General features: G+C 41.6%; 1 protein-coding gene across 1 annotated transcript in view; it reads right to left on the minus strand.

Moving 5' to 3' along the window:
* Positions 1-25,826, minus strand: part of THSD7B (thrombospondin type 1 domain containing 7B) — a 2,969,219-nt gene that overhangs the window by 1,713,507 nt on the left and 1,229,886 nt on the right. Inside the window, exon 5 of the mRNA XM_069616536.1 lies at positions 1,369-1,538. Coding sequence (XP_069472637.1) covers positions 1,369-1,538 — 170 coding nt within the window. The remainder of the gene's footprint in view (positions 1-1,368; positions 1,539-25,826) is intronic.

Below are 25,826 nucleotides of genomic sequence, written 5' to 3' on the forward strand. Positions count from 1 at the left end.
CCAGTTTCATCCACTTTACTAACAAACAATAGGCCTCCCTCAAAGCTCAGCGTGTGGTAGAAAAGTGAAAGTAAATCTAATGTCTCCCAATCTTTTTAGGACCACTGCATCCCGAATTTGTAAAGTGGAGGATTTGCCTCCAGTAAGATCCGGCAGGTAAATAGTTCACTTTACCACACAAAATTGGCAGATTTACCGCACAGTATTAGTGTTCATGGAAAATCCTATGGACTCTAAAAATGGGGATTTACGCTGATGGTCAGATAGCACAGTGAGTAGAGTGGTCACTTTGATATCTGTGCAAAACCGGCCAACACAGGCTCCAATCCAGGCAGGGCCAAACTCAGCCCTTCATTCTTCTGTGGTCAATAAATGAGCGCAAAACACTGTGGGTAATAATAAGCAGCGCTCAGATGCACGAGGCTTTGTAGCGCTATATAAATGAGCATTATTGTTATTATACCACCACTGGTAATCCCATGGTAATGTCACAGGAGTGAGTGGCAGTATTGGTAAATGAGTTTGTTGAGAAAACATCATATTAACTGTCAATTTACAGACAATTTACAGACACACTTGTAATGGCGACCAATGATCTCACATATTTCTGTGCCTGTCCACGTGTTTAAAAACAGATGTGTTTGGGTTCTCCTTACTGACTGCAGGCTGTTAGCGTTCATCTGCAATTCGTTATCCTGCTCTGAGTATTTCTTGTGTTGTGTGTGTCTTGAAAGTTCAACTGCACAACTGAAAGATTGCATTCATGGCTCATATCACTTTGCATTCTGGGTCAAAGGAAAGGCGTCGATTCAATTTTAGTTTCAACAAACTATACAATGGCCCTTCATAGTTTAAAGATTGCCCTGGTCCTTATGAGCACGTCAAAGGAATTGCCCACATGAAATAACTATATCTTCCTTAGATGTGAGGACACCTGCCCAAGGACCAAACATATACTGTGCAGGCCTGCACTGTTAGGGCATTCTAGCCACACCACTGGACAGCTCTACTGTAACTTCACTAGTCAGTGGGGGTTATGTTAGGTTGATGTGTATCGTGCACCGCCACCATTTGCTTGGTCTCCAGGCACTGATTTTTCCACGATATCTCACCTTGGTCAGCGATACATGTTTCCCCAGAATGGCCATCTGCAAGCACAGTCTCCTACTGACAAGAGTTCACATGTCTGGGAACTCTTGATTGCATCACACAAAGACCTCCTATTTTAAGTTTCAACCCTGAAATACACATTAGTCATGATCAAATAATCATATGCTTACTTTAAGGGCCACAATATGATGCCTTTCTTTTGCTATTGGTAAAACATAGTTGACTAGTTATACAATGAGTTTTGCTTAATGTACTAACCTTCTTTTATTTTGTGCACCCCAATTTCAGCCAGGCTTTTTACGCAAAACACATCTCGGATGTGTACGCCCCCGCCACACAGCGTGTCTGGCTGACTTCGACGCTGGTCCTGCTGATCAAGCAGGTGAGTTACTTCACATTCTTGCCATTCTGAAGTCTTCCACAAAAACCTGTGAAAAGAAAACCGCACACATGAGGAACAGCGCCTCCCGCAGGATGCTTGTCTTACTGCATAAGAGTGCTCTGCACAAAATAATTCAATCACTAAACAATGATGCCAAATCCGTGTGTTTTCAAAGTACCGAGCCGATAATTGTGTTCAGTCCAATATTCAATATTATGGCCTGTACGCCAAGAAACTTTAATTTCATCTTCGCCAGTTTCATTTTAAAGAAGCACACGGTTTGCATCAACACTCACAGATCTAACGCTCCAACTGCACGTGCTGTTGCGAACATGAGCTGCATGGAACTCAACTATGATCAGCACCTGGGTTATTGCGTGTTTAAGTGTATGTCTCCTATGTTTTTTTTTTTCCATAAAGCATTGCTGGGTAGATTCACAAAACGTGTGTGCCAGCACAAATGGGATTCACAGAGCGCACTTTGCGTGTGCCTCCACACCCTCGGGTCCAGCAGTTTCTAGAAGTATGGTCTTTCTGTGCCAGCCTGCAAGGGTTAACTTCCCATTGGCATGATCATCTATTTAGAAATCGAAGTGAGGCAAATCGGTATCTGGGCCGGTGGTGAAATTCTGCTACTACTCGCGTTGATGCAGGTAAAGGCACACTGCAGACAGGGTAATCATTATATCTGGTTGCTGAATATCCTGATTGTGAATTACCGTTCAGATCCTATAAAAGCCCTACCTAAAACTACCACGCTTACTGCGGGTACAAATACATAGGGCCTCAACATGAGTCTGGCGGTAACCCTTAAATGCGGCGTTAGCGCTATTGCCACCCCATTTAAGGGTCCGTCAGATCATGGCCTTGGCGGATTTCCCCCTCTCTGAGCTGGGGGGAAATCCGTGGCAAATTTGCTGATTTTTCCATGCTATTAACGACGGTGGGAAATCAGCCAGCGGTAATAGCGCTAATTTTCCCCGTTGGACCAAATGGGGAATGAGGAATTCCCGAATGGGCCCAATGGGGAATGGGTACTAACCGTTCCGCCAAACCCCTGATCCAGCGCTAATAGCACTGGGGGGTTGGCGGTAGGGCTAATAGTGCCAGCGGTAATAGCACCAGCATTACCGCCCAATTTGTGATGAGGCCCATGGTGTTAGAGATTTTGAGACTGGGCTCCTTCAATTCCCCCACACATCTTATCCTTTGCTCCCCAGTGAGGACAGCCAGTTATATAAATACACAAACATGTCACCAAGGAATGAATCCAGCCAGTGATGTGAAGATGACGTTTGCCTGCATCGCATATGAATTAGACAGCTTGCAGGGCCGACATGTGTGTCTGGCCGTCCACATAATGTGCAGTTCAATGTGAAACCTCTTCATGCCGTTCAAAGTGCACATATCGGCGCACACGTTATTTTTGAGCGTGCCTGGACATACTATTGACTGGCAACTTGAAGTTCCCAATGTTTAAGTTTGACTAATTTGACCACATGGACCATAAAGAGGCACATGTGATTGGAGCTTGTTTCCAGCCTTAGGCATCTTTCAGAGAGAGATGCGGTCATTGCAGGAGGCAAGCTTAGGAAATATAGGGAAGGGCAAAACAGAGTACAGTTAGAGTAGGTGAGTAGGTCAAAGGGCAAGGAGAGGTAGTTTTAGTTTGTTTATGCAGTGCCTTGTGGCACAATCACAAATTTGAATGTTGGTGAGGCTCAAATGAGAGTTTAGGGTTTTAGAATCCCTTATCAGTAGAGCCTCTTGGGTAGCCATGAGAGACACTCGTGTGACTCTTGATATTGTGTGACACAACTCGAATTCTGACGAGGTAACATTGACTTCCCTTCTTCTTTCTCATTTTCTGAGAACTGCCCCTTCCCTGCCCTCTGCGCAAGCCACGCCGACGACGCGCTGCGTGGTGCCTTGCGCAAGGCACTCCGTCGCTCACAGAGCTGTGAGGAGCCTGCGTGAAGTCCCTGCAAAGTACGAAAATGTGCCGCACAGTCGATTCCATGAATCGACAAACAGGATTTCGCACAAAGTTTGGTGCTCAAAGTCCCTCATTACTGTCCAATTAATCCCATGAGTCAGGCCCCCAGATGTTTTGACCAGTGTTAATGGTCTTTTGAGTTTATAAATGCTGCTTTTCCCACTTAAATTCCTTGGAAACATCAACTTAACCTCAAATTCAGTTAAAAACTCTTGCAGAATCGCTTGGCCTAGAGTTGGACCTCGACTTACTATTAAGTTGCTCCACATAAATGCTTTCTATTTGTAAAATTCCATTTACTACCATTACAATTTCGGTTGGAATAATTTTGCCACCACCTGAATGACAATATGTTCCGTCAAGGTATGGATGTTGCTGACCATTTTATTTGACAACCACATTTTGCCCACTGTCCAGAAAAGGTTGGGGACCCCTGTTCTAAGAAAAGCAGCCTTGTTAAGAATGCGGCTGGCATGTCCACAGAAATGGAAGCCTTTTGCATGAAAACTGTAGCATTCACCAGGCTCACACTACATTGCTGGTAATATTTTTCTTCTTAGAAATGAAGGCAGCTTTATATAATGTTGAACCTCCCTCTACACACACAAAAGATTGTCTAAGTGTTCCTCTCACAAGTTCAAACCAGAAGGGGTCATTGTTTTTTATGTGGGTTGTAAGCGTTGAATTTATAAATAGGAAGACAATTCTATGGAATCGATATAATAATGCAAAGAAGGATATTTCTCTCACTATTTCTCTGTATCTGCAGAGCGTGGGTTGTCCCATGCAGTGCGTTCTGCGATCCAATGATATGGAGGAAGCCTGGGTGGCTAAGGCTGTTGATTTTTTTGTTTTTTTGGACACGTTGGTCAGGCTACATGAGCAATGCAATGCCTCCACAGATTATTGAAACACTCACATCAGAACTTCAGATATGTCATATTTAGGACTGGTGCCAGGAGTAGCGGCGGTCTAATTACAACCGCTTACGAGCCCCCAAGCAGCTTTGCTGCCACAATGCATCTTCCAGTGAGATTCTAGCTGTGGTGTTCTTACTTGAGCTGAACCTGTCCAATACTCTGCAACATCTTGAAGGGTGATGCAGATGTAGCACAGCTGGTGAGGGACCCTCTGCTGTGTGCTGATGCATTTAAATAGAACATTTACTTCTTGCTGGCTTACTTTATAGTCCCATATTTCAAGGTTAAATGTGGTTACTTTTTATCTGCAGGTGCCGCAGTGGAGGGCCAGCGGCATGCATCTCAAGGTGGAGGTAGTCCAAATATGCAAAAGTGCTTTGCCGCAGTGTTCGCAAGATCAACTAGAGGAGGATCTAGCGGCAGGAAGTACATCAACCAGCCCAAATGTTGCTGCCTACATGAGGAATGTCAAGATAAAGATTGGCAGCATCAATGAGCATTGATGTTACATCAAGTGATACCTGTTGAAAGATGTGTGCACTGTACAGGGGGAGTCTTGTGTGAGGAGTAGTGGTGGTACGCAGCCCTGAGTGACTCAGGCTTCTTTGCAGACCATATGCTGCACAGATGATTGATGCCTATAAACGGACTTTCACCCTTGGGAAAGATGACGACCAAGTATAGTTTTAGGAGTGCAAGTGGAACCTCTGGTCAGCGGAGCTTGTGTGAATTGCTTTTGTATAAAGCAGGTTGTCATAGTGTCACCAGCTGCCCAGATAAATATTACACTGTATAATAGTCCTTTAGACTTCTGAAAGCAGTTCTAAGCACACAGCTGGGTTGCATTTATATGTCTTTAAAATGTGTTGCAAACCCTGCAACAAGCTTAATGCAAAATGTTTCTGTGCTGCCATTGCCTTTTTGGAACTGCAATGGTCAACAGATGTGTGATTCTGCATTGGGACTATAAATTATATATATAAAAAAAGAATTCACAAATACTCACACTGGTCATCTCCAAACTGATCCAACATACTGAATCTGTTGGTTGTCTCCACAGCCACCAGTCTGGCTTCAGAGCATCCAGCGGCACGTAAACAGCTCTACTGAACAATCATGAAGACTGTCTCTCAAATCTCTATTCCAATTCTCCATCTCTTCCTATCCTTCTGGATCTTTCCTCTGCCTTCGACACAGTCAATCATGCCAGCCTGAGAAAGTGGCTCCATGACACCCTTAGCATCACGGATCTGACACTGCACTTGTTCACCTCATTCCTCTCCGAATGACCTTTACAAGTATAACTGGGCTCTTTCCTCTCTTCTATAAATCCCTCCACATGCAATGTACCTGAAGGCTATATCCTTTTCCCCTTGGCTCTTCAACATCTACCTTGCTCCTCTGGCTCACCTGATCTCCTCACCTCTCCTCGCTTCCAGTGTTATGCACTGTCCGCCATCCAGTCTTGCTGTTCCTCCGATGAACTCTGCCTCAATGTCAGCAACACTCAGATTCTTCCTATCGGGACTACTGTTACCTCTTTTCTCCCTTCACTCTGGCCACCCTTGATAGGCTCTCCCCCCTCACCTTCCTCTGAAACCATAAACCTGGGTGTTATCTTCAACTGCTCTCTCTCGTTCATTCCTCACATCTTGGACCTTGCCAAGAAGGCCCATTTCCAACTCTACCTCCTCAGGGGCATCCTCCCTTTCCTCACTTCTCTCCAGGCTGAAATACTGTAAGAGCCTCTTCTTATCTGCCGTCTTCTCTCTGACCCTTCCAGCTAATCCAGAATAGGGCTGCAAGATTTATTATTGGCCTCAAGCCCAGGGACCATATTTCTCCAGACCTAAAATCTCTCCACTGGCTCCTGGGTTGCTGAACCTCTAGCACGTACCCCCCTCCCCCTTTTCCCTTCTCTCTCTCTGCACTTGCATGCTCTGAATGTTCACAAGGCCTAGTAAGACCACTTTTGTATTTTATTCATCACTATGATCATTTTCCATTGTCTTACTGTTCCCTGGTTGTTCCACACCCCTTTTCCCTGTGGGCACTTTGCAACACAATTCCTTGATGTTAAGTTCCTTGTAAAATAAATAAATAAATAAATGCAGACAACAGGAATCTCTCCTTCAAGCTTCCATCTACTGCCTGCTCTTCCTCAATGCACATCCCTGACTGTTTGACTGCTATTCAAAACTGGTGTGCTGCCAATGATCTCTGCCTTAATGCCAGTAAGACTGAGATCCTTCTCATTGGCAAACCAGCTCCCATCTTCCCTCCTACTATCTGGACCTCCTCTATAGATCAATTCTCCTCACCCTCTTGTGAGGCAAGAAACCTTGGTGTGTTATTTGACTCATCTCTCCTTCTCTCAGCACATTGCAGACCTAGCCAAGAATGCCCACTATCAGCTACACCTCATCAGCACTATCAGCTACAACCCACATTCTCCCTGTCCTCACCTTCACCCAGAAACTCAATGGGCCTCATTACGACCCAGGCGGAAAACCATGGTGCTAATAACACCATGGTCCATGCCGGTAACTTACCGACTCCACCATGGAGAAAGGGGGAATTACCACCCCATTACAAGGTTGGCGGGCGGTAATTCCCCCTTCCTCCATGGCCTTTCCCCATTCCCATTTTTGCCGCATAGGGCTCAATGGAATGGGGAAGGTGCTAAGTACAGTACCGCAAATTGCGGTACCGTACTTAGCACCAAGGTCCCTTTGCGGGTCCCTACTTTAACGGCTGGTGTAGACCAGCCGTTAAGGTCGGGTCCCGCAAAGGGACCTCGTAATCAGGCGCTAATGGGTTAACGGCGCCGCAGCCTTTTACGGCGCCGTTAACCCATTAGCGACAGGGTCGTACAATTGATTTGTATGTCTTTTGTTATATGTATTGCCTTCAGTACATGGCTGTTTCAGAAACATATTAGAGAAGAGACATATGTGCATTGCAGTGGTCTCTAATTGCAGCAGGCAACAGACAGAAGACAGAAAGAAAAGACAGCACCCTGCTATTTTGTATGCTGTTTCAAATGGATATGAAACCCTTTAATTGAAGATACTAATCAAGACGGATTTCTGTATGGTATTTCCCCCGTATGCAGTTGCTTAGCAGGCTGAACATTGTTGGTCTTAAGGGTTTTCCAGAGCAATGTCAGTGGATATGATGGCCCTCATTACAAGTCAGGCATTAAGGGGTTAACAGCGCCGTAAAGAGAGTCGGCGCTGTTAAACCCTTAACGCCTGATTCACACTTTAACGCCTGCTTTTTTCAGGCGTTAAAGTCCAAGGCGCTAAGCGACCTTGGTGCTAATTACGGCACCGTAATTTACGGTGCCGTAATTAGCTCCTTCCCCATCTCCATTATGCCCTATGGGGCAAAAATGGGAATGGGGAAGGGCAAATGGTGAATGGGGAATTACCGCCCCACTCACCTTGGAATGGGGCGGTAATTCCGCCATCCGCCATGGCGGAATCCGGCATGGATCATGGTGCTAATAGCACCATGATCCACCGCCTGACTTGTAATGAGGGCTGATGAATTTAAAACATTCCAGCCATTGCCATTCAGTTTTACTTAGGAACTAATTAGCCTGAAAACGTTGGTATAACATTTCAATCATGTGATTCAGACAAAAAATGAACATACAAAAAGAAAATCAAAACACGTATTGACTCAATACAGTGACAGTGATTTCAAAACAGAAAGGCATTATTTAAATGTTCTCAATCATCCAATTTGTTCCATGCATTCCTAAAAGGGTAGTTAAAGGGTTTGGGGTATGAATAGAAGAAGACCACTAGAGAATGTACTGCTAAGCAGATCTCTATGCATGAAATATGAAATAATGAAATAAAATACTCAGTAGGGTTTACCTATTTCTGTGTATAATTGTACGTGCCAGAAAGCTGCACTTGTCACAAGAACGAAATGGAAGGGCAATAATGTGTTGTGTGCAAGCTTGACAGTAAATCAAACATGCTCTTATCCTTCTTTGCATTATTATTTCAATCCCATATGATTGGCTTCCTATTTATAAAAGCAGTGCTTACAACCCACATCAAAAACAATTACCCCTTCCAGTTTGAACTCATGAGGCAAACACTTAGACAATCTTTTGTGCGTGTAGAGAGAGTTTTAACATTACATAAAGCTGCCTTCATTTCTAAGAAGAAAAATATTACCAGCATTCTAGTGTGAGACTTGTGAATGTTACATTTTTCATACACAAGGCTTGAATTTCTGTGACCATGGCTAGAATTTCTGTGAGCATGCCAGCCACATTCTTAACAAAGCTGCCTTTCTTAGAGCAGGGATCCCAACATTTTGTGGGCAATGAGCAAAATTTGGTTAGCAAATAAAAAGGTGAGCAACAGCCATACCTCGACGGAACATATTAAGATTGCAACCAAAATTGTAATGGCAGTAAATGGAATTTTACAAATGGAACATGTTTATGTGCAGCAATTTAATAGTAAATTTAGGTCCAAATTTAGGCCAAGCGATTATGCAAACGTTTTTAACTGAATGTGAGGTTAAATCGATGTTTTAAAGGAATGTGTGAGGGGGAATAGGTCAGCGGCAACAGGTTTGTCTTGGAAGCAAGACAATGCAGCGCAACATCGGTCTGAATCTCGATCCCGCACTTAGAAACCATCTCTGGCATTAAGCATGTTATTAAATACCAATTGTAATTATGATGTAAGCAGCAAATGGGGCATTTGTCAAACACAAAAAAACAGTAACACTGGTCAAAACATATAGGATTTAAAATGTAATTTACTGGTGCCTTAGTGTTATTGTCCAATACATATTTGGGAAACATAGTGGCAAATGAGGCATCTGTAATCATGATAGGCCAGTAACTTTTGGTCACATAGTGGTGCACTCAAATACTGCTGTACAAAGTGGTTTAGTGGTTTGGTAGTTATACCTTTGATATTTATAGAAATGTATTGGCATTTTAATCAGAAATTATTGCCACACATGTCATTTGCATACACAATTTATTGAATCATGGAGAAATCAAGTAGCCTCTTGCTTATTTGTGCATTATCCACATGTCTTATGGGCAAAGTATCAGATGACAATTCTTTACCACTGCAATGAGTAGTGGCGGCTGATTAATTTTTGAGTTGAATATGCATACACATTTCCTCCATTCAGTTTGCACTTGGTTTTGTATGGATACATGAACAAGTCCAATAGATGCAAGTCCCCAACAGTGCACTTTAGCATTATCCTATGTGTTTTCATGATGCCTTTTCTGACTACATAATGCAAGTATAAAAAGCATTTTCATGTTGGCCCTCCCCATCTATGTCCATTGAGAATGCATCAACATATATCCCTTGGTTACCATTTAAGAACTCCCAGCTAGTAGATGAAAGTATATCCAGACTAGCTGTAACAATGTTGGCCAGTCTAGCCATGTAATGGCATATTTTTGCTTTTTGAACCTTGATGGCCAGTACAAAACACCATGCTAAGGTAATGAATTAAATGTAGACTGGCACCACGAATGTATGCCAGTCCATACATGTAATAACACTTATGTTTGATTTACCCTTGATGCACACTAAATAATCTGTACTGTGCATCAAGGGTAAAGCAAAAAATAATGCTATGCCCCAACTCTAAATTTAGTGGCCCGCTCCCCCTTCATACATGCAGACACAATCACTTCCATACACACACATTAACACAACACACACTCTCTCATTCATCCACACGTTCATACATTGGTAAAACAACTACCTGAATGCACGCACACATACACATGATCACTGCAACATACATGTGCACAAACATGCATACAAACACATTTCATACACTAAAGTCACTTCACTTATTTGCTCGCACCCTTTTTCATGCACCAGGATGGATGCCCAGAATGTACACCCCTCTTCTCCATAGCGTGAACACGCTGACTGACAGAAGAGGACTCTGTCAGTCAGTGTGTGCTTGATGTTAGTGCAATATTGGGAGGCAGATGGGCCAGACTTCCAATGCCCCAATGGCCTCTCATTATTGCAAGCTACTCTAGTCTTGCTCTGCATTACAAACAAAATAAAATTTGCAGCAGGGGAAACACCCTAGCTCAATTTAGGTTGCACAGTCCCTAGTGCAAATAATGCACACTGGTGGACTATGCTACCTGCCAGTCAAGCGAGGGGGCATCCCCCTAAACCCATAGTGACGATCTGGCACTGGCAATACATATTAACTATTTTTGATGAATGTGCGTGATTGGATCAAATGCAAATCTTGCCTGTATACATTAGGCATATGCAAATTAATCAAGGATGGAAAAATGGCCATGCATGCCATCTATTGATCAATGGCCCACATTTGAACTATTCATAGGAATAGTAAAAGACAATTACCCGCAAGGTCACCAACCTGGACATGTGGGCCACTTGTGTTGCCCATCCAATCCCAACCAGAGCACTTTATTCAGTAGCAGAAGGTTTGCTGGCTGTACCAAATGCCAGATATGTAAAATGGGGTGGATGGTCCTTTTCAGTACAAGCAGCCAAACGGTGGAAGCATCTACCTACTTACTTCTGCGATATCTCAAACTAGAATGTTGTCATAATATCAAGACACTTATATTTCTACAGTAATTAGGCTGGTACATGCATCTGGTTTGGGGGGTTTTACAGCACAAAGATGCACATTTGCAAAGTGTACACTGGCTGTATAAAAAATAATTATTTTACAACCACCAGACCATTTTATTGGAGTATAAACATTTCTAATAAATGATGTCAATGATCTTGCATGTCCAAAATGGAATGTGTGTCATTTTCACTCATTTGCCCTTTTTGTACCTATCAAGCATCTGCTAACACGTCTATTTCTCCATAACCTGGTACGTAAAGGAGAGGCCCAGTTGGTTACTGTGCTTCCCGGATAGGTTAAGTGCCTTCTCTGGCCACTGTTCCTGCTCCAAGTGATTTAGCGATTGTGGAGAAGATACCAAGATAGGCTGCCTTGTACATGTGGGTTCAATGGATGTTTTTTTCTGATAATTACAGCAGCAGTAGAATTATGTATCTCTGTGCTTGCAAAGTCAGACTATGCGTTGGCACCTACGTTCTCCTGAATGCCCACCTCATTGGGTCAATGCACATTGCACACCCAAACGTCCCAGGCAGTGTGGGTGTAGCAAGATGTGGTTATGGCCTCTGATTTTAATAGTTAAGTCTTCATGTGGCTTCTCTAATCTACAGCCTCAACATTTACATCATGAGCTTCCGGACCACACAAACCATGTCCTACAGCCTGTTGTGGCAATGCCTCCACAACAAGTAATAGTCATGCTATGATATATTATGATTGGTTATTTATAATGCACTTAATACCCAGAGGATTCTAAGTGCAGATGCAGGGATCAAACCTGTGTTGCTCCATGTCGTCTTGCTTCCAAGGCGAGCATGTTGCCACTGAGCTATCCTCCCATCTATCTGCTAGCCTTACCTTGCTTTCATGGTTCACCCTACAGTGCCATTCTTCTTGCATCACTGCAGCATCTCATCCTTCTTGGCCTCCATACAGTAGCCGGAGCAACTGGCTAGCAACATTTTAGAGTGCTGCTCGCAAGCTACACGTCTGGGGATTACTGTCTTAGAGGTTCACATACAGGGATAAACTTTTGGTTCACACGTGTGTTCTAGCTCACCCGAGAGCCCCAGTTGTTGAAAGAAACGGGCCAATTCCAGATGAGTTAGTGTGTCGGCATGGAAATAATATTTACTATTGATTTTAAATCACTTCATTCAGTTTCTGGTTCAGGAGTAAATAACACATTAATGTTAGTGTTCATAATCAAAGTGATGAGGAAATTATGGGGTAAAAAGTTGCTTTAAGCACACAGTACATATTATTTTGGAGTTATTCAAACATTTAAAATAGTTAACATGATAAATATATGGTGAAAGACAAGATATATATCTAAATTTATGAAAATGTGTGGGTTAGTTTGTGGCTTGCCAAAGCGTTGTTCCTTGTACAATGCCACACCATTTCATCAATCTGCACCAACATTTGCATAGCTACCTGTTAGGACCCTCTGTAGAATACTGGCTATGTGCCATTTGGACACCACACCCCATTCCCCAGATTTCAGCAAAACTCAAAATGTGTTTGTCGGTTTGTGGCTTGACAAAGCGTTGTTCTTACTCAATTCCACACTGTTTCACCAATCTGCACCACATGTTGCATAGTTAACTGTTAGGACCCTCAGGACATTACTGGCCACATATCATTTGGGCACTCCACCACTTTCCCCAGATTTCATCACTTCACACATAAGAAGATTGTCTGAAAAACGGCAAAACATGAATGTGGTCATAGACGGACCAGTTCTCAACCCTAGAATGCATGGTTTCTGGGGCATCTGCACTGCAATGCACCACAGCTAAATGCACCATGAAAGGGTGAGGCAAGAGGTGAGGAAAGGGCACAGTAAGTAGCAGTATGCAGTAGCACACCAACTCCTGCCTCCCCCAACGTTTGCCAAGGTATGTTAGCCATCCACACATGCTCATTCTTTGTGCAGTTTACTTCAGAGTGCAAAGAACATCAAGTGATAAGCAAATTGGAACAGCGACCTACAGGATTATGGATTTTCAACAATTGATGGGGGTGTCCTCATGTCTCTCCACAGAACCCGTTCAGAGAATGGGTACTTTTTCTAGTAGGTAATAAATACAAAATCATTCAATACACAATTCATCAACATAAAATAATATGTGCTTTCCACTATGCTAATAAGAAGCACATCGAGAAATTGTAATTAACCAATAAGCGTCATATGTCTTCAAAAAGATAAAAGGTGTGTGATCAGCGGAATACATGCAATCCCAAATGTGCGTGTGATCTACAAGTTTGTTGGTGGTAAAAAAGGTAATAGAAAATTGGTCTGCTGATTAACTCAATCTGGGAACAATGCTCATATATGTTTCACTGTTTCAATCTCTTCTAGTCCACAGAAACGACTCAACGGAGATGGATGTTCCTTGGTATCTCTAATATGATGTATTTCCCTAATATCTAATGGATTTGCTTCAGTTTGGTGTATCATTTTTAAGTGGACATATTCTTGTGTAGTCAGTATCCAATCACAGTCCCAAAGTTGTTTCTTAACTGTTGAAGGACTGCATATTAATGTATCAATCGACCTCCCAATATCAAGAAATATACTATTACCTTTATCCATCCATTTTACAAATCTATTGCCTCCATAGGCTCCCTGAACTTTTTTCAGAGCCTTATATAATGATGAACTATGGGTTGGACAGAACACTTTTCTAAATAGACACATGGGGCCTGATTTACAAAAGAGTTTTCAATGGGACTTTCCCATTTAAAAACATTTTTTTTAATCAGGCACAAGGTGTTACACAATACCTTCATCCTCAATGACAACACACCCACACGTAGCACAGGGGTGGGGCCACAGTTAGGTAAGCCCAAAATGGACATCCCAATGTTGCCTTCTATTACTCTTAGTTCATTTACAGTAAGTGTCAATATAGTCTCCAAGCCTCGAACAACCTTGTGGATAATCTTTCCATAATAATATTTAATTGCTGATAAAATAGTAAATCTGCCATATTTAAAAAACTATTTCTTTAATCTGGGGAGCATTTTAACTGCCCTTGCTTGAATTTCACCTCCCAATGTTGCTTTGCATCCATTGGCTACAAGTGGGATGCCCAGGTATATAGAATGGGTAACTGGGTTTCTACCTCGAGGGAGAAACCTGCAAGTACCATGTAAAGCATATCTTGTGGTGGGAGGATGACAGTCTCATCATTTTAATTTTAGTTTTATTAATGATGTGATCAATCATCTCAGCATGCATACCAAGAGAATTTAAGGCTCTTTGCAGCCCTATCTGGTCTATTGTTATGTTTCATTTACAGGTAATTCAAGACTTGGCTCCAGGTGTCTGGTTGTAGCAAAGCATATGTGCGTCTTGATAATAGCTTACCAGTCAATGTGTTTCACTAATGGCTTCTTCAGGCCTAACATTCTTCATAGTAATACATGTGATAATAATTTAGGTGACTTATTATGTTTCCTCAAAGGTTTCTGGGCTATAATCCACAGGTCATTCTACCAGGAACCTAATATTCAAGAGTGAAAATGTATTTGTTGCAACTTCAAAGGCATCCCACATTGTTAAATGGGAAATCATATCGCACCTCCTTCTGATTTATATTGGCCTAAGCGTAGTCGCTCTGCGAAGAAAACCGTATTGCAAAGTTCCGATTTTGGATCGACTATGCCGCCATTTTAGAATCATCCATTTTGATTTCTGTTCGTATGTGAATTCTCTGTTCTAAAATGGTGGACTGTGTTTAACTTGCAACCAAGCCTTCCCGACCTTTCAGCCTTGTTAATGCTTAGACTGTCCGAGGGCTGACTCTTTAGGCTAGGTAATCCGACCTTGCACCAAGTTTGACTTGTTGTCCTAGGATCGTCTTTATTAATAAACCTAATCACAAATACACATTGAGTACAATACTATGTAAATGTCGAGCGTGGACACTGGCAGAACTACATTGTGAAGGGATATGTACTAAGGCTCACTGCTAAATCCAGGAATACACTTCGCCATTGTAACCTGTTGGAAACACAAAACCTATGTACACCATGTGCATATTATTGTATGAGCTATATGTGAACTCGGCACAAACTCTAGACCGCAGATTATTAACCTGTAGAGGGGCTGACCAATATTGTAGGAAATGTATAAAAATGTAGATGTTTAGATGTCCAGCACTCTCCCTCCTCACTCTGACGGGCTGGTGCTCATTGCGGGGTGTCGAGAGCCAGATAGCTATCTGTATCAGATCTGTGTTTCTTTGTAACTGTGCAGTTTTAAAGATCTGTGAATCTTTATAGCCCGCGTTTGGTGTATTTCCTTTTGTGGTACTCAGCCTTGATATTTCCTTGCTTTTACAACATCATTCAATTTTCAAACTAACAGCTGGATAGCACATACCACAGAGCTATTCTACTCAACTCAAATTACATGTATTTCTTATAAAGAACATCTAGCATCTGCATACAATGGGCCTGATTTACAAATCATTCTTCAATGGGGTTCACGCATTGACTCTTGTAAACCAGTCCTGCAAAGTACCAATCTTTCACAAATTAGTGTGGCCTACTGTTATTTGGTGATAAGAATTAATGTAATCAGTCATCCCGTAGACCAAAGACCTACCACAGATGTATTGCTATCTAATTGCATTAGTTAATGCAGCAGCAAACTAATTTACTGACACAGAGAATTATGTGGAATAGAAATGTAATTTAATCCATTAAAAAGCAAGGCAGAGCCGATATAAGGTACACCTCTATCAGACAAATCAATAGTGCATGTCAGATTCTTCTTCTTGTGTGAGATGCAAAATATCAAGATCGGGTGAAGCCCGGTTCTGAATTATTGCTCAAACAAATTGCAAAATTTGGTAAACCGTGTTATTTTAAAGGTTGCATTAATCTAAAGTATCAACAGTATTCAGCATCAGGGTGGAAGGTATTTCCTATTTGTAAATGAGGTAAATGATAAAGTATAATTCTGATATCAGAAGACATCTTGGATCTGATGAAATATGTATTCTGGAAAATGGTAGGAACATTAAATCATTGACAATATTTGACCATAGTTTGTAATAAATTAAATTGCGCTGCCTACATTTGTTTCCCAAACCACTCATTTCACTCTAATCACAATGTATGTACATTTAAATTAAATCAATTAAATGTGATGTCTTGTTATATGATATTAAGGTTAGCTCTGTGTAATGTGAATTAACTTTTTTGAGAAAGCTGAAAATGAAGGATATGCAAAACGTATAATAGACTATGTGCCATTACATGGAAGACCAAAACCAAGAAGGTTGAGGTAAGCACTTGATGCAGTGAAACTCCATTCCACAGAGTACAAGATCTGCTTCTTTTCATAGAGTACAAGCATTACTTTAGTTTCTCAGGACTGTAAGGAACTCATGGTGGCAACAGTACAGACAGGCACAAGTGATCACATTTAAGGGTGTTTATTAAACTGTATAGGTAGGTTGTAAAAACGCCTAATCTAAACCTAAATCTAAGATGGGAGCAAACTTTGACCATCAAACAATAAGAAGGCCGTCCTAGTGGCGTCTTGTGAAACTAAAAAGGGCCTATACTTAAAAACGTATTGCCAATCCTTATGCTAAATGCAAAAAGAAGAGTGGGATAATTTTCATAAAACAGAAGGAAGTGTTCCCCACATTTTTAGCACAGGAAAAGGTGGTATTCTGGAGAGCAGCAAACACTTGAGCTTTCCGAGCACAAGAATATAGTTCCCCTGTCAGAAAACAGAGCCTTCGGGGGTTAAGTCTCTTTTCTACAAAAAGTCTCTTGCCTCTGAGGACCTGACATGTTTCAAAATAATAAACACAAGTTCCTTTCCGCCTATACTATGGCTGATGCCTTTTCACCCCTTGAATCACCCTCTTCCAGACTCGGATCCACCAAAATGTTCTTTGAAATATCAGGACCTTCAGTAGTTATGTTTCTTGCTTCCGAAGGTCTGATGGGTTCAAAACGATAAACAAAAGTTATTTCCTGATTATTCTGGAGGTGATATCTCTTCACCCCTGGGTCGTCCTCTTCCGGGCTCAGACCCCTGTCGAATAGCAGCCTCCCTCCATCGGGTTCACCCTAGCTTGTATTCAAAAGAGTTCCCTGTTACATTTACTTGTTGGTGGGGTGATGGCTTCTCATCCATGGATCCGCCTCTTCCAGGCTCAGACCATTCTTGAATGCTTGCCTTCCCTTTTGTCAGATTCACTATGGCCTTTTCCGATGGATGATGGATTTTCACCTCTAGATTCCCCTCTTCCGGGCTCAGACCCATCTCAACTGTTTGCCTTCCTTCTGTCGGGTTCACTATGGCTTTCAACACAATCTCATCTGTGAGATTCACAACTCTTAATGTCTTTTTAAACAGCCCACTGTGGGCATCCCTCTGCAGGGTTCACTCTTGTCAGAAAATTGTATATCAGGACTTTAGACTTCGCCCCCTGTTTATCGGCATCCCTCCTTTGAATTCACTCTTGCCAGCTTGGTTAATCACACATTTTCTCAAGCAGTTCTTATGATGCACAATTAATTTCCCTTAGATTCACAATCATCTGTCGGTCAAAGATGTTCAACTGTACAGAGGATTTTACTGGACCCCTGTATGATCACTTTAACCACTGTCTTGCCTTTCCCAAGGCCTTCTGGTAATGGTAGTTTCAACAATCGGGTAATCGCCCAAAGTTTCCTGAGTGAGCACCCACGTGTTGCCTGACTCCTCTGTTGCTTGTTTTCTTCCTTTTGGTATCAATAGTTCTTTGTATTTTCACAGTTCAATTAGCAGATTGCTACTTTAATTCAACACGGTTTGTTTTCTTATCGGCTCTCCCCTTGACTCACCCGCTGGGATTAACCACTTGGCTTTTATTCTCCCTGGAGTCAAGGTTGGTACCACAGAGACGCGCGTCTCTCCATGGCTTTGTTATCAGCGGAGCGGAGGAGGGTCCAGTGTACTGTTGATATCTGCTGCAACACACACTGGCTATTGTTTGCAGCCTTACTATTCCTTCCGCTGAGGTTTCACGGGCCTTGGTCGGAAAGGGCAAGGTCGCTTCTCACCTTGTCACTCTCTTCGTTCATGCCGTATTTCTCCTCCTCTTGAACTGCCATGCTGAGATAGCTCTCTCAACGTGCGATATGCCTTGCTCGTATTGTGCTCTTGTGCTCCAACTTTTATCCCTGTGGGAAAGGGTCATCAGGTGTGTGCAGTTCCGGTCAATTGCCTGACTTTGTCTGACCCTTGTGTTGGGACTTGTCAGGTTAATGGCTCGGTGTTAGTCCACCGTTCATTGTGATATGCAAAAGTGTTCACATTGGAAAAAGGGGTGGTAGAGTGTTTGCGCATCCTACGTGGTTGGTTGGGGGAAAAGGTGTTATAAGAAGGGGATGTCACGTCTCACCCATCAGTATCCCATTTCCACTCCCCGAGGACCCCCCATCCAGGTGACCCTCCATCACTGGTCTACCTCCAGAAACTGGATCCAATAGCAATCGCTGTGTCCTGGACACCTGGATGACAGACCCCTAGGGACTAGTCAGGGCGACACCTTCATGTTTCTCACAGGACCCATACACATAGATGGGTGTGTACCCCATTATGACAAAGATAATGGGGTGCCCTCTATGGGGGCTCTCAATTAGTGATATCCTGCCCTCTGTAACTCATAGGAGACAAGGGTCACCACCACCCATGAAATAGAGGCAATTTTCTGACTGAGGGCCGGATATACAAGTGTTTTACAATGGTGCAATTCCGCAATGTGAACTTGAAAAGGGCAGCAGGAGAACATTCAGTTCTACAAAACAGCCGGTAAGATAGCTCAGTGATAGCTCAGTGGGTTGAACATTTGCTGCAGTGTGCGATCTGTGTGTGATATGCAGGTCACTGGTCTAGATCCCGGCAAAGCCAACTCATACGTTCATCCTTCTGAGGTTGATAAATGAGTACCAACTTCAGTTGGTTGATATTGTATGTAAATATGGCTACTAGAGCAAAACCATCATAAATGTGTCCTTTATACAGCAAGAAAACTGTCAACTGTTAGACCTCTGACCGAGCCAGTTATTTGTTCATAAGAGCTGCAACTCTTCTCTTAAAAGTAACATATATTGACATTATTTGGGTTTTTTGTGGCAGGTTTGGACAATATTGGCATTTCAAAAAGTATAACAAAACAATAATAACCGTTTCAAATGGCCATAGCCAAGAACAGTAGGACACTATGAGTTCAGCCCTACTGTCATGTATGTACATTCACATACTGTGTCCCTCCTCAGCACATTCATTTCAAAAAGCAAGATCTCTGAAGTTTTAGAAACGTATTCGGTATTTGAAGTGAGTGATTCAAGAGTTTTGGAAGGATATGCCCCATGCAAAGATGCAAACTGAAGTTGCCCCATTTGAAGCTTAATCTAAAACCCCATTATTCATGTTCCATTTCCATCGTGGCATAGTTGTATGTATTGTTGTTTTTTAATTCTTAGTTTGTACAGTACTTTGTTCATTTACTTATGTGTGGGGGTGGCCGCCACCAAAAAAATTAATATACAGCTTTGCTCCCAATTGCGCTTAGTGAATGCATGTTACATGGTCCCTGGTTATGTCATTGCTGCTTTGTAACAAAAATACAAAGACATTTTCACAGAAAAGGAGAATAGGGCAACTTTGGTTTCAATTGCCAAAATGGAAAAGCTGGTAAGTTAATATCTGGTACTTTGTATTGTTAGTTATTGTCAATGTATTTTGAAGGTTTCATTTAATCACATGTACTGTGTCCTAGAATAATCCTACAAGAGCAGATCATTGTGTCCCTACTCCAAAAAGAATAGTTGTTCCAAATCGCCAGGCAACTCCCTATCAATATATAATGAAAGTAGCCAACTACAGATTCATGTGCAGTGTGTGTCAATGCGAAGTTGCAAAATCTTGTATCGCAGCTTTTGGACTTTGTTGTGGTTCTGAGCAAGATGGAGTATCTAGAAATGGACCTCCCCTCTCGCCATACCTAGAAACTCACTCCTTTCCTCTGCGATGAAGCCCATGAATGCAGAAACAGAGATGACTTGACTTTTGGTCTTTTTGGATAATAGGTAGTCTGGCACTGTTGATGAGACTATTTCATTAGGAGTGGGGTGAGAATGATGTGCACATGGCTGGCTGGGTATTGTTAAAAGCACCTGTAAGTGCAATGGAAATGATACAATGTTTCCTCAAAGGGTGCATTCTAAGTAGCTTCTAATGCAGGGTTGCAAGCCTTCTCAGCGGAAAATGCTGATGCCATTTTCAAATATCACCAAATACCAAAATGTATAGAATCGGATCCCTACTGTCATCATGGTATAAACTGACACATTAAAAATAACTGATGTGGAATATACGAAAACGGAAATACAGAAGCATGGGTGTAGGAATTCAGATAGATGCAATCAACTAACGCAGCATCATGAATGATGGCCTAATTCCCTTCTGATAGCAAGATACGTAGAGAGCATCATCATAACATATGTTCACAGAGAGTAGCGTGTTGGGTGTAACACTAGCATCTTTAACTTAGGAACAAGACTTAGAGACCAATGGATTCATACATTAGGCCCACAAGAGGGACAATTGTTAACTGAGAGTGTTTTGTTAATACATTATATGCCTGCCAGTGACCTTTACCAAGGAATTTTGTAATGCTGCAGGATATAAATTGGGGCACCTGGGATCGTATGTAGCAGACAATGAAACGATTGTTCACCCATCCAACTATTGCTAACCACCATATACAACATGTGTTCATTGTCTTTGTTGAAGCACTCAGTGCGGTTGCCTTCCACTCATAAGAAAGAGAGCTCCCTTGCTATTGCTTATGGTATCAATTGCTGCTGGTATCAGTTCAGAAAGATAATCCATTCAGCACACATGATTGGTTTTGATGACCACGATACGTGGGTTTGTGGTACTAAACCATGTGGTATCTGTTGATTGCAAAGAAAGTAATTCACTTTTGTGTCAGGTTTAATCAAATTATTTCCTTTGTATTGAGTTGTTGAAACTAGTTTCTGAAACGTATCTGCTCCAAAAAACCTATCATAGTCCATTCTGGAACATGTGTTGCTTTTTCTTTTAAAATTACAGCATCGTTTCAATGCATGTTTGTGAAGAAACTCATTTGGTTTTCTGTCATATGTGTTCACTATGTACAACTGTGTATACAGATCGAATCAAATGTTTTTAGACATGAATTAGAGTGCACCTGTCTTTTACTCAGATCTAACATGGCAGACACGTCTAGGCAATGCATACACACATGATCACAGTAATGAGAAGTTCATGTGATGTGATGTCATGTATGTTTACGGTGATGTGCGGGCAATTCCAAGTAAGATACTGGGCCTCATTACGACCCAGGCGGTAAGTTACCGCCTGGGCCGTGACTTTACCACCATGGCGTAAACTACGTTTACGCCATGGTGGTTGGCGGACTTACCGCCCCATTCCGAGGTTGGCGGGGGCGGTAAGTCCCCAATCCCCATTTACCCTTCCCCATTCCCATTTTTGCCCCATAGGGCATAATGGGAGTGGGGAAGGCGTTAATTACGCCACCGTAAATTACGGTGGCGTAATTAACTCCATGGTCCCTTAGCGCCATGGATTTTAACACCTGCTAAAAGCATGTGTTAAATCCGCCATGGCGCTAAGGGACCTCGTACTCAGGCGGTAAGGGTCGGCGCTGTTTGCGGCGCCGTAAACCCCTTACCGCCTGAGTTGTAATGAGGGCCACTGTCTCCTCGATTCTATTTGTACACGCTAAGAAGGGCTTGCAGGTGTCTCCAAAATGCAAAGGTGAAATAAAAAGTCACCCTACAATCCGTGTACTTTTACACACACACATGCGCAGACACACACACACACACACACACACACACACACACACACACACACACACACACACACACACACATTGGAGAAAGAGCTAATATACCGCATTTATAAAAACACATTAAGATGGTCTTCTATATCAGACCCTGGGTTAATGGAATGGTATGCAGTGTTCCCAAGTCAAACCAGTGTCTGCGTGTTCATGTGATATATTCTCTAGACAAAATAATATCAAATACAAAAACGGGGGCACAGTGCAATCTATATGTTACTCTTTAGAATCCAGGCTTACATCTGGACGTCCTTGTGCTCTGTTGAATATCCAAAGTCCTAAATCATGGCAGAGTATCCAAGCACTGTCAGAAATATATGGGCACATATGAAATGGCCAACAAATGATCTACTTTTCAACAGAACCTGATTAGGGTAGTAGATTACCAGTGGTTGGCATGTACCTAGGCCATGATATCTGCTATGAATCCAAGCCATGAACATCGAATGTTAGGTGACATTAAGCACTAGTCTTTCAGCGACAGCTTGTTTAGATTCTAAGGGGCTATCTCGAGGATAACAGTTGAGTGGCAGCTGAGGTAATTCATAGGCCTTTGCCTTGTTGATGAGGGCTTCATGTTTGTTTTGGGTTCAAAAGTCGACATATCAGGTCAGGAAAACTATATCGCCTTTGCGCATTTGTGTGCTCAAAAAACATCAATTTAGCATTGGAATATGGCAACATCTACACTTTTTGTATGCTTGACTAACTGTGTTGTACCAGACTAAGGGTCTACTTTACAAGTTTAACGTGGCACAAACTGACTTTGAGCCGCAAACATACACTTTACGCCACGCTAAATGGGTTTTTTCCAATTCACTGATCTGATTTTGTGCTGGCCCTTCCCACATAGCGCTTTGCAGGAGCTCTTTGCACACGGCTAAATGCAACGCACGGGAAAGGCCAGCGCAAAGAATAAAACAGGGGTGGAATATGCAAAGAGACTCATTAAAAAAGGAAAATGAGGAAGAACTTGGGCGTGAGGAGGGAGGCACCATGAAAACAACAAACACACTCCATCAATCGCTAAGTAAACCCTGTTCACAGAAATGATTGTGCAATCACTCTGATTCCAAACACGTCAGCCATCACCGTCGCAAAGCACAAAGTGACATGAAAGACAACACATATAAAGCACAATGCAAGCTCAATGAACATACAATTGCCACAATGCCAGATAATGCTTTGATAGCACTGATATTACTACATGGAAGGAAGAGGACGAGGGCCAGAATCTTCGATCCATTAATATTATCCATAAGTATGTTATACATATGATGTTCTCCTTAAAGACGACTCTGCCCATTATTCCTTCAAAACTGATGCTGGGAAATGGATGGTCCCCAAAGCAGGAATGTTTACTAGCTGTTTCAGCTACAGGTTACTAGACAGATGCCCTCTCTTTTGAAGTGGTATTCTCTTATAATAATCGTGATATTTTCTTCAGCATGCATTCATCATTCACCTCTCCCTGTTCATGTGATGATCAAATGTGAGTCACTAGGAAATTGCAATAACACACAATGTTCATACTGCATATAAACGCCACAAACCTATAACAAAAACAATTAGAGTTGCTTTTCCCCCTTGCAAGTTGCACTCCCATTTTAGTCCAGCAGGACATCTGAAAATGTGGGCGACACACGTTACTCTGTTTGTCATAGATCAATATCCTGTTTCTCAAAGATCCACCTTTCATATTGTATGCACATTTTATATGCACATTACATTTCTGCAAATAAGAAAGGAAGACCACGGGAAGCTAACACAATAGATGCTTGGTTGGAACAAATAGGCAAACATCTAGACAGCCTTTTTAGGAGAGAGGCCAATACATGTAAAACTAGGAAGAGGAACAACAGAGAACATGAAGTGGGAGACATAAATATTGAACCTGCCTAAGCATCTCCTAGCTATTTCAGGAGAGACATTGTGAATAAAGGTTCAGACTTTGTGGTTGCCAAATTCATTGACCCTTTTAAATATTACATTGAGCTTCCACAATTGCTGAACATTGAAAAACAAGTTAATCCCACATGTCTAAAGAAACCTTCATGTTTCACCTCACCATAACATTTATTATTTTCAGAAAATATGATTTTCAAAACAAAAGTATTGGGAGATGTGACGAAGATGTGAGGAAAATGGAGATAACCTCCGGCGGAAAAGCAGCAAAGGTGGCGCCTTACTTCATAGAGAGCATTACATCAAAATGTGCAAAAGATTACTGAGTGATGAGATGAACTACTAGACATGGCTTAACATCATACCCAGTCCCTTTTAGAACAAATTGAGTCTAAACTATCAAACTATCTTCAAAGGAATTGAATTTTCCTGACTGGTGGGCAATGTGCTTATTAGTGAAGAACTGAGAATACAGTTGTATATGTTTTACCAAAAATTCATTAAAGTCTGATTGATCCCTCATGACATCCCATTGATTCCTGCATGGGCTCAGCATTAGAACCCTTTTCAAAATTTGCAGGACACTTATCGAGAACTTTTATCATATAAATGGAATCTTTTTTGAATGATAGTAAGGAACCCATCATGGAACTAGAGAATACATCATTTGATCCGAAATTGAATCAACTCATAGTTTATGATATGTCTTCTTTATACATTATGATTCCTCAAATTGTTAGCATAGAGGTTAGAGAAGACTGGCTATTGGTGCAGGGGGTGGTGCCCGAGTAGCAAACCTATTCAACTTATTGTGCACAGATATGACAATGACAGAATATTTTTGATAAATAACGATGACTGTATACCAATAACATAGAAGCTACCGTAGACGAAAACCTGGTAAATCAAAATGTACAATTCTTTGCGAAATCAGTTATCTATGCAAACTCTAAACCCTATATAAAAAACATTACCATTAAAAAAAAAAAATAAACGTTATCAATGATATTATTTGCATTTGGAAAGAGTCTACCAGGTTTGTAAAATGTACCCATAATATCAATGCAAATACCATTATTTTTTAGACATTAATATACACCAAATTGAGGGTTTGTTGCAAGTAAGGCCATTGCATAAAGAGGATAGTTGGAATGACTTATTACATGTTCAGAGCCATCCTGCAACACAAATAAAGGACAACCTTCCTTTCAGACAAATTCCTAAGACTTAAAATAAATAGTAGTATTAATGAAGCTTATGAAATTGTACCTGCTATAAGTGACAAATTACTAAAAAGGGGGCACCCAGAGACAATCATCAAACGTGCAGGTGGGAAAGCATTTCATAAGAAAAGAGAAGCACTTGTTGAACACAGATACAAAGAAAACGTGAAGATAGAATTGGCTGTGTTAATATTGTTACCAATGTGTTGCATACAATCTAAGCATGATCAACAAACATTTGAGAAATTTTAAAAAACCATATGACAAATCCCATTGAGTCCATTGCAGGAACAATGTACATATAAACATATTGTAAATATTTTTAATTGATTGTACATACACTTTGCAATATAATCACAGCTGACTATGAGATTTGTGGATTATTGCCTGATATGTTTCTAATATGATGATTTGCTCAGGTGAGGTTGTTTGATTAATTACAATCACGACCATATGTTCGATTTGTTGTAATTATAAATTAGTTTAATTCAATTTGATCTGATTTATTTATATTTCATAGTAAAACTCTTGTTAGGAACACTAAGGTGCTGGATGTACTTCATGATATGAGTAGGTTTGGACCCTGATTCAGCCCTCTTTGCAAGGCAGGTTTATAGTACTTTTCAGGACACAAAAGTTATGAAGAAAAGGGTATATTTGCATGCTGAAGAACAGTAAAGTATGACTTATATGGAAGTGCGCCATAGCCAAACCAGA

This window comes from Ambystoma mexicanum, chromosome 9 (assembly GCF_040938575.1).
Source record: "Ambystoma mexicanum isolate Mex_15411 chromosome 9, UKY_AmexF1_1, whole genome shotgun sequence".
Lineage (NCBI taxonomy): Eukaryota > Metazoa > Chordata > Amphibia > Caudata > Ambystomatidae > Ambystoma > Ambystoma mexicanum.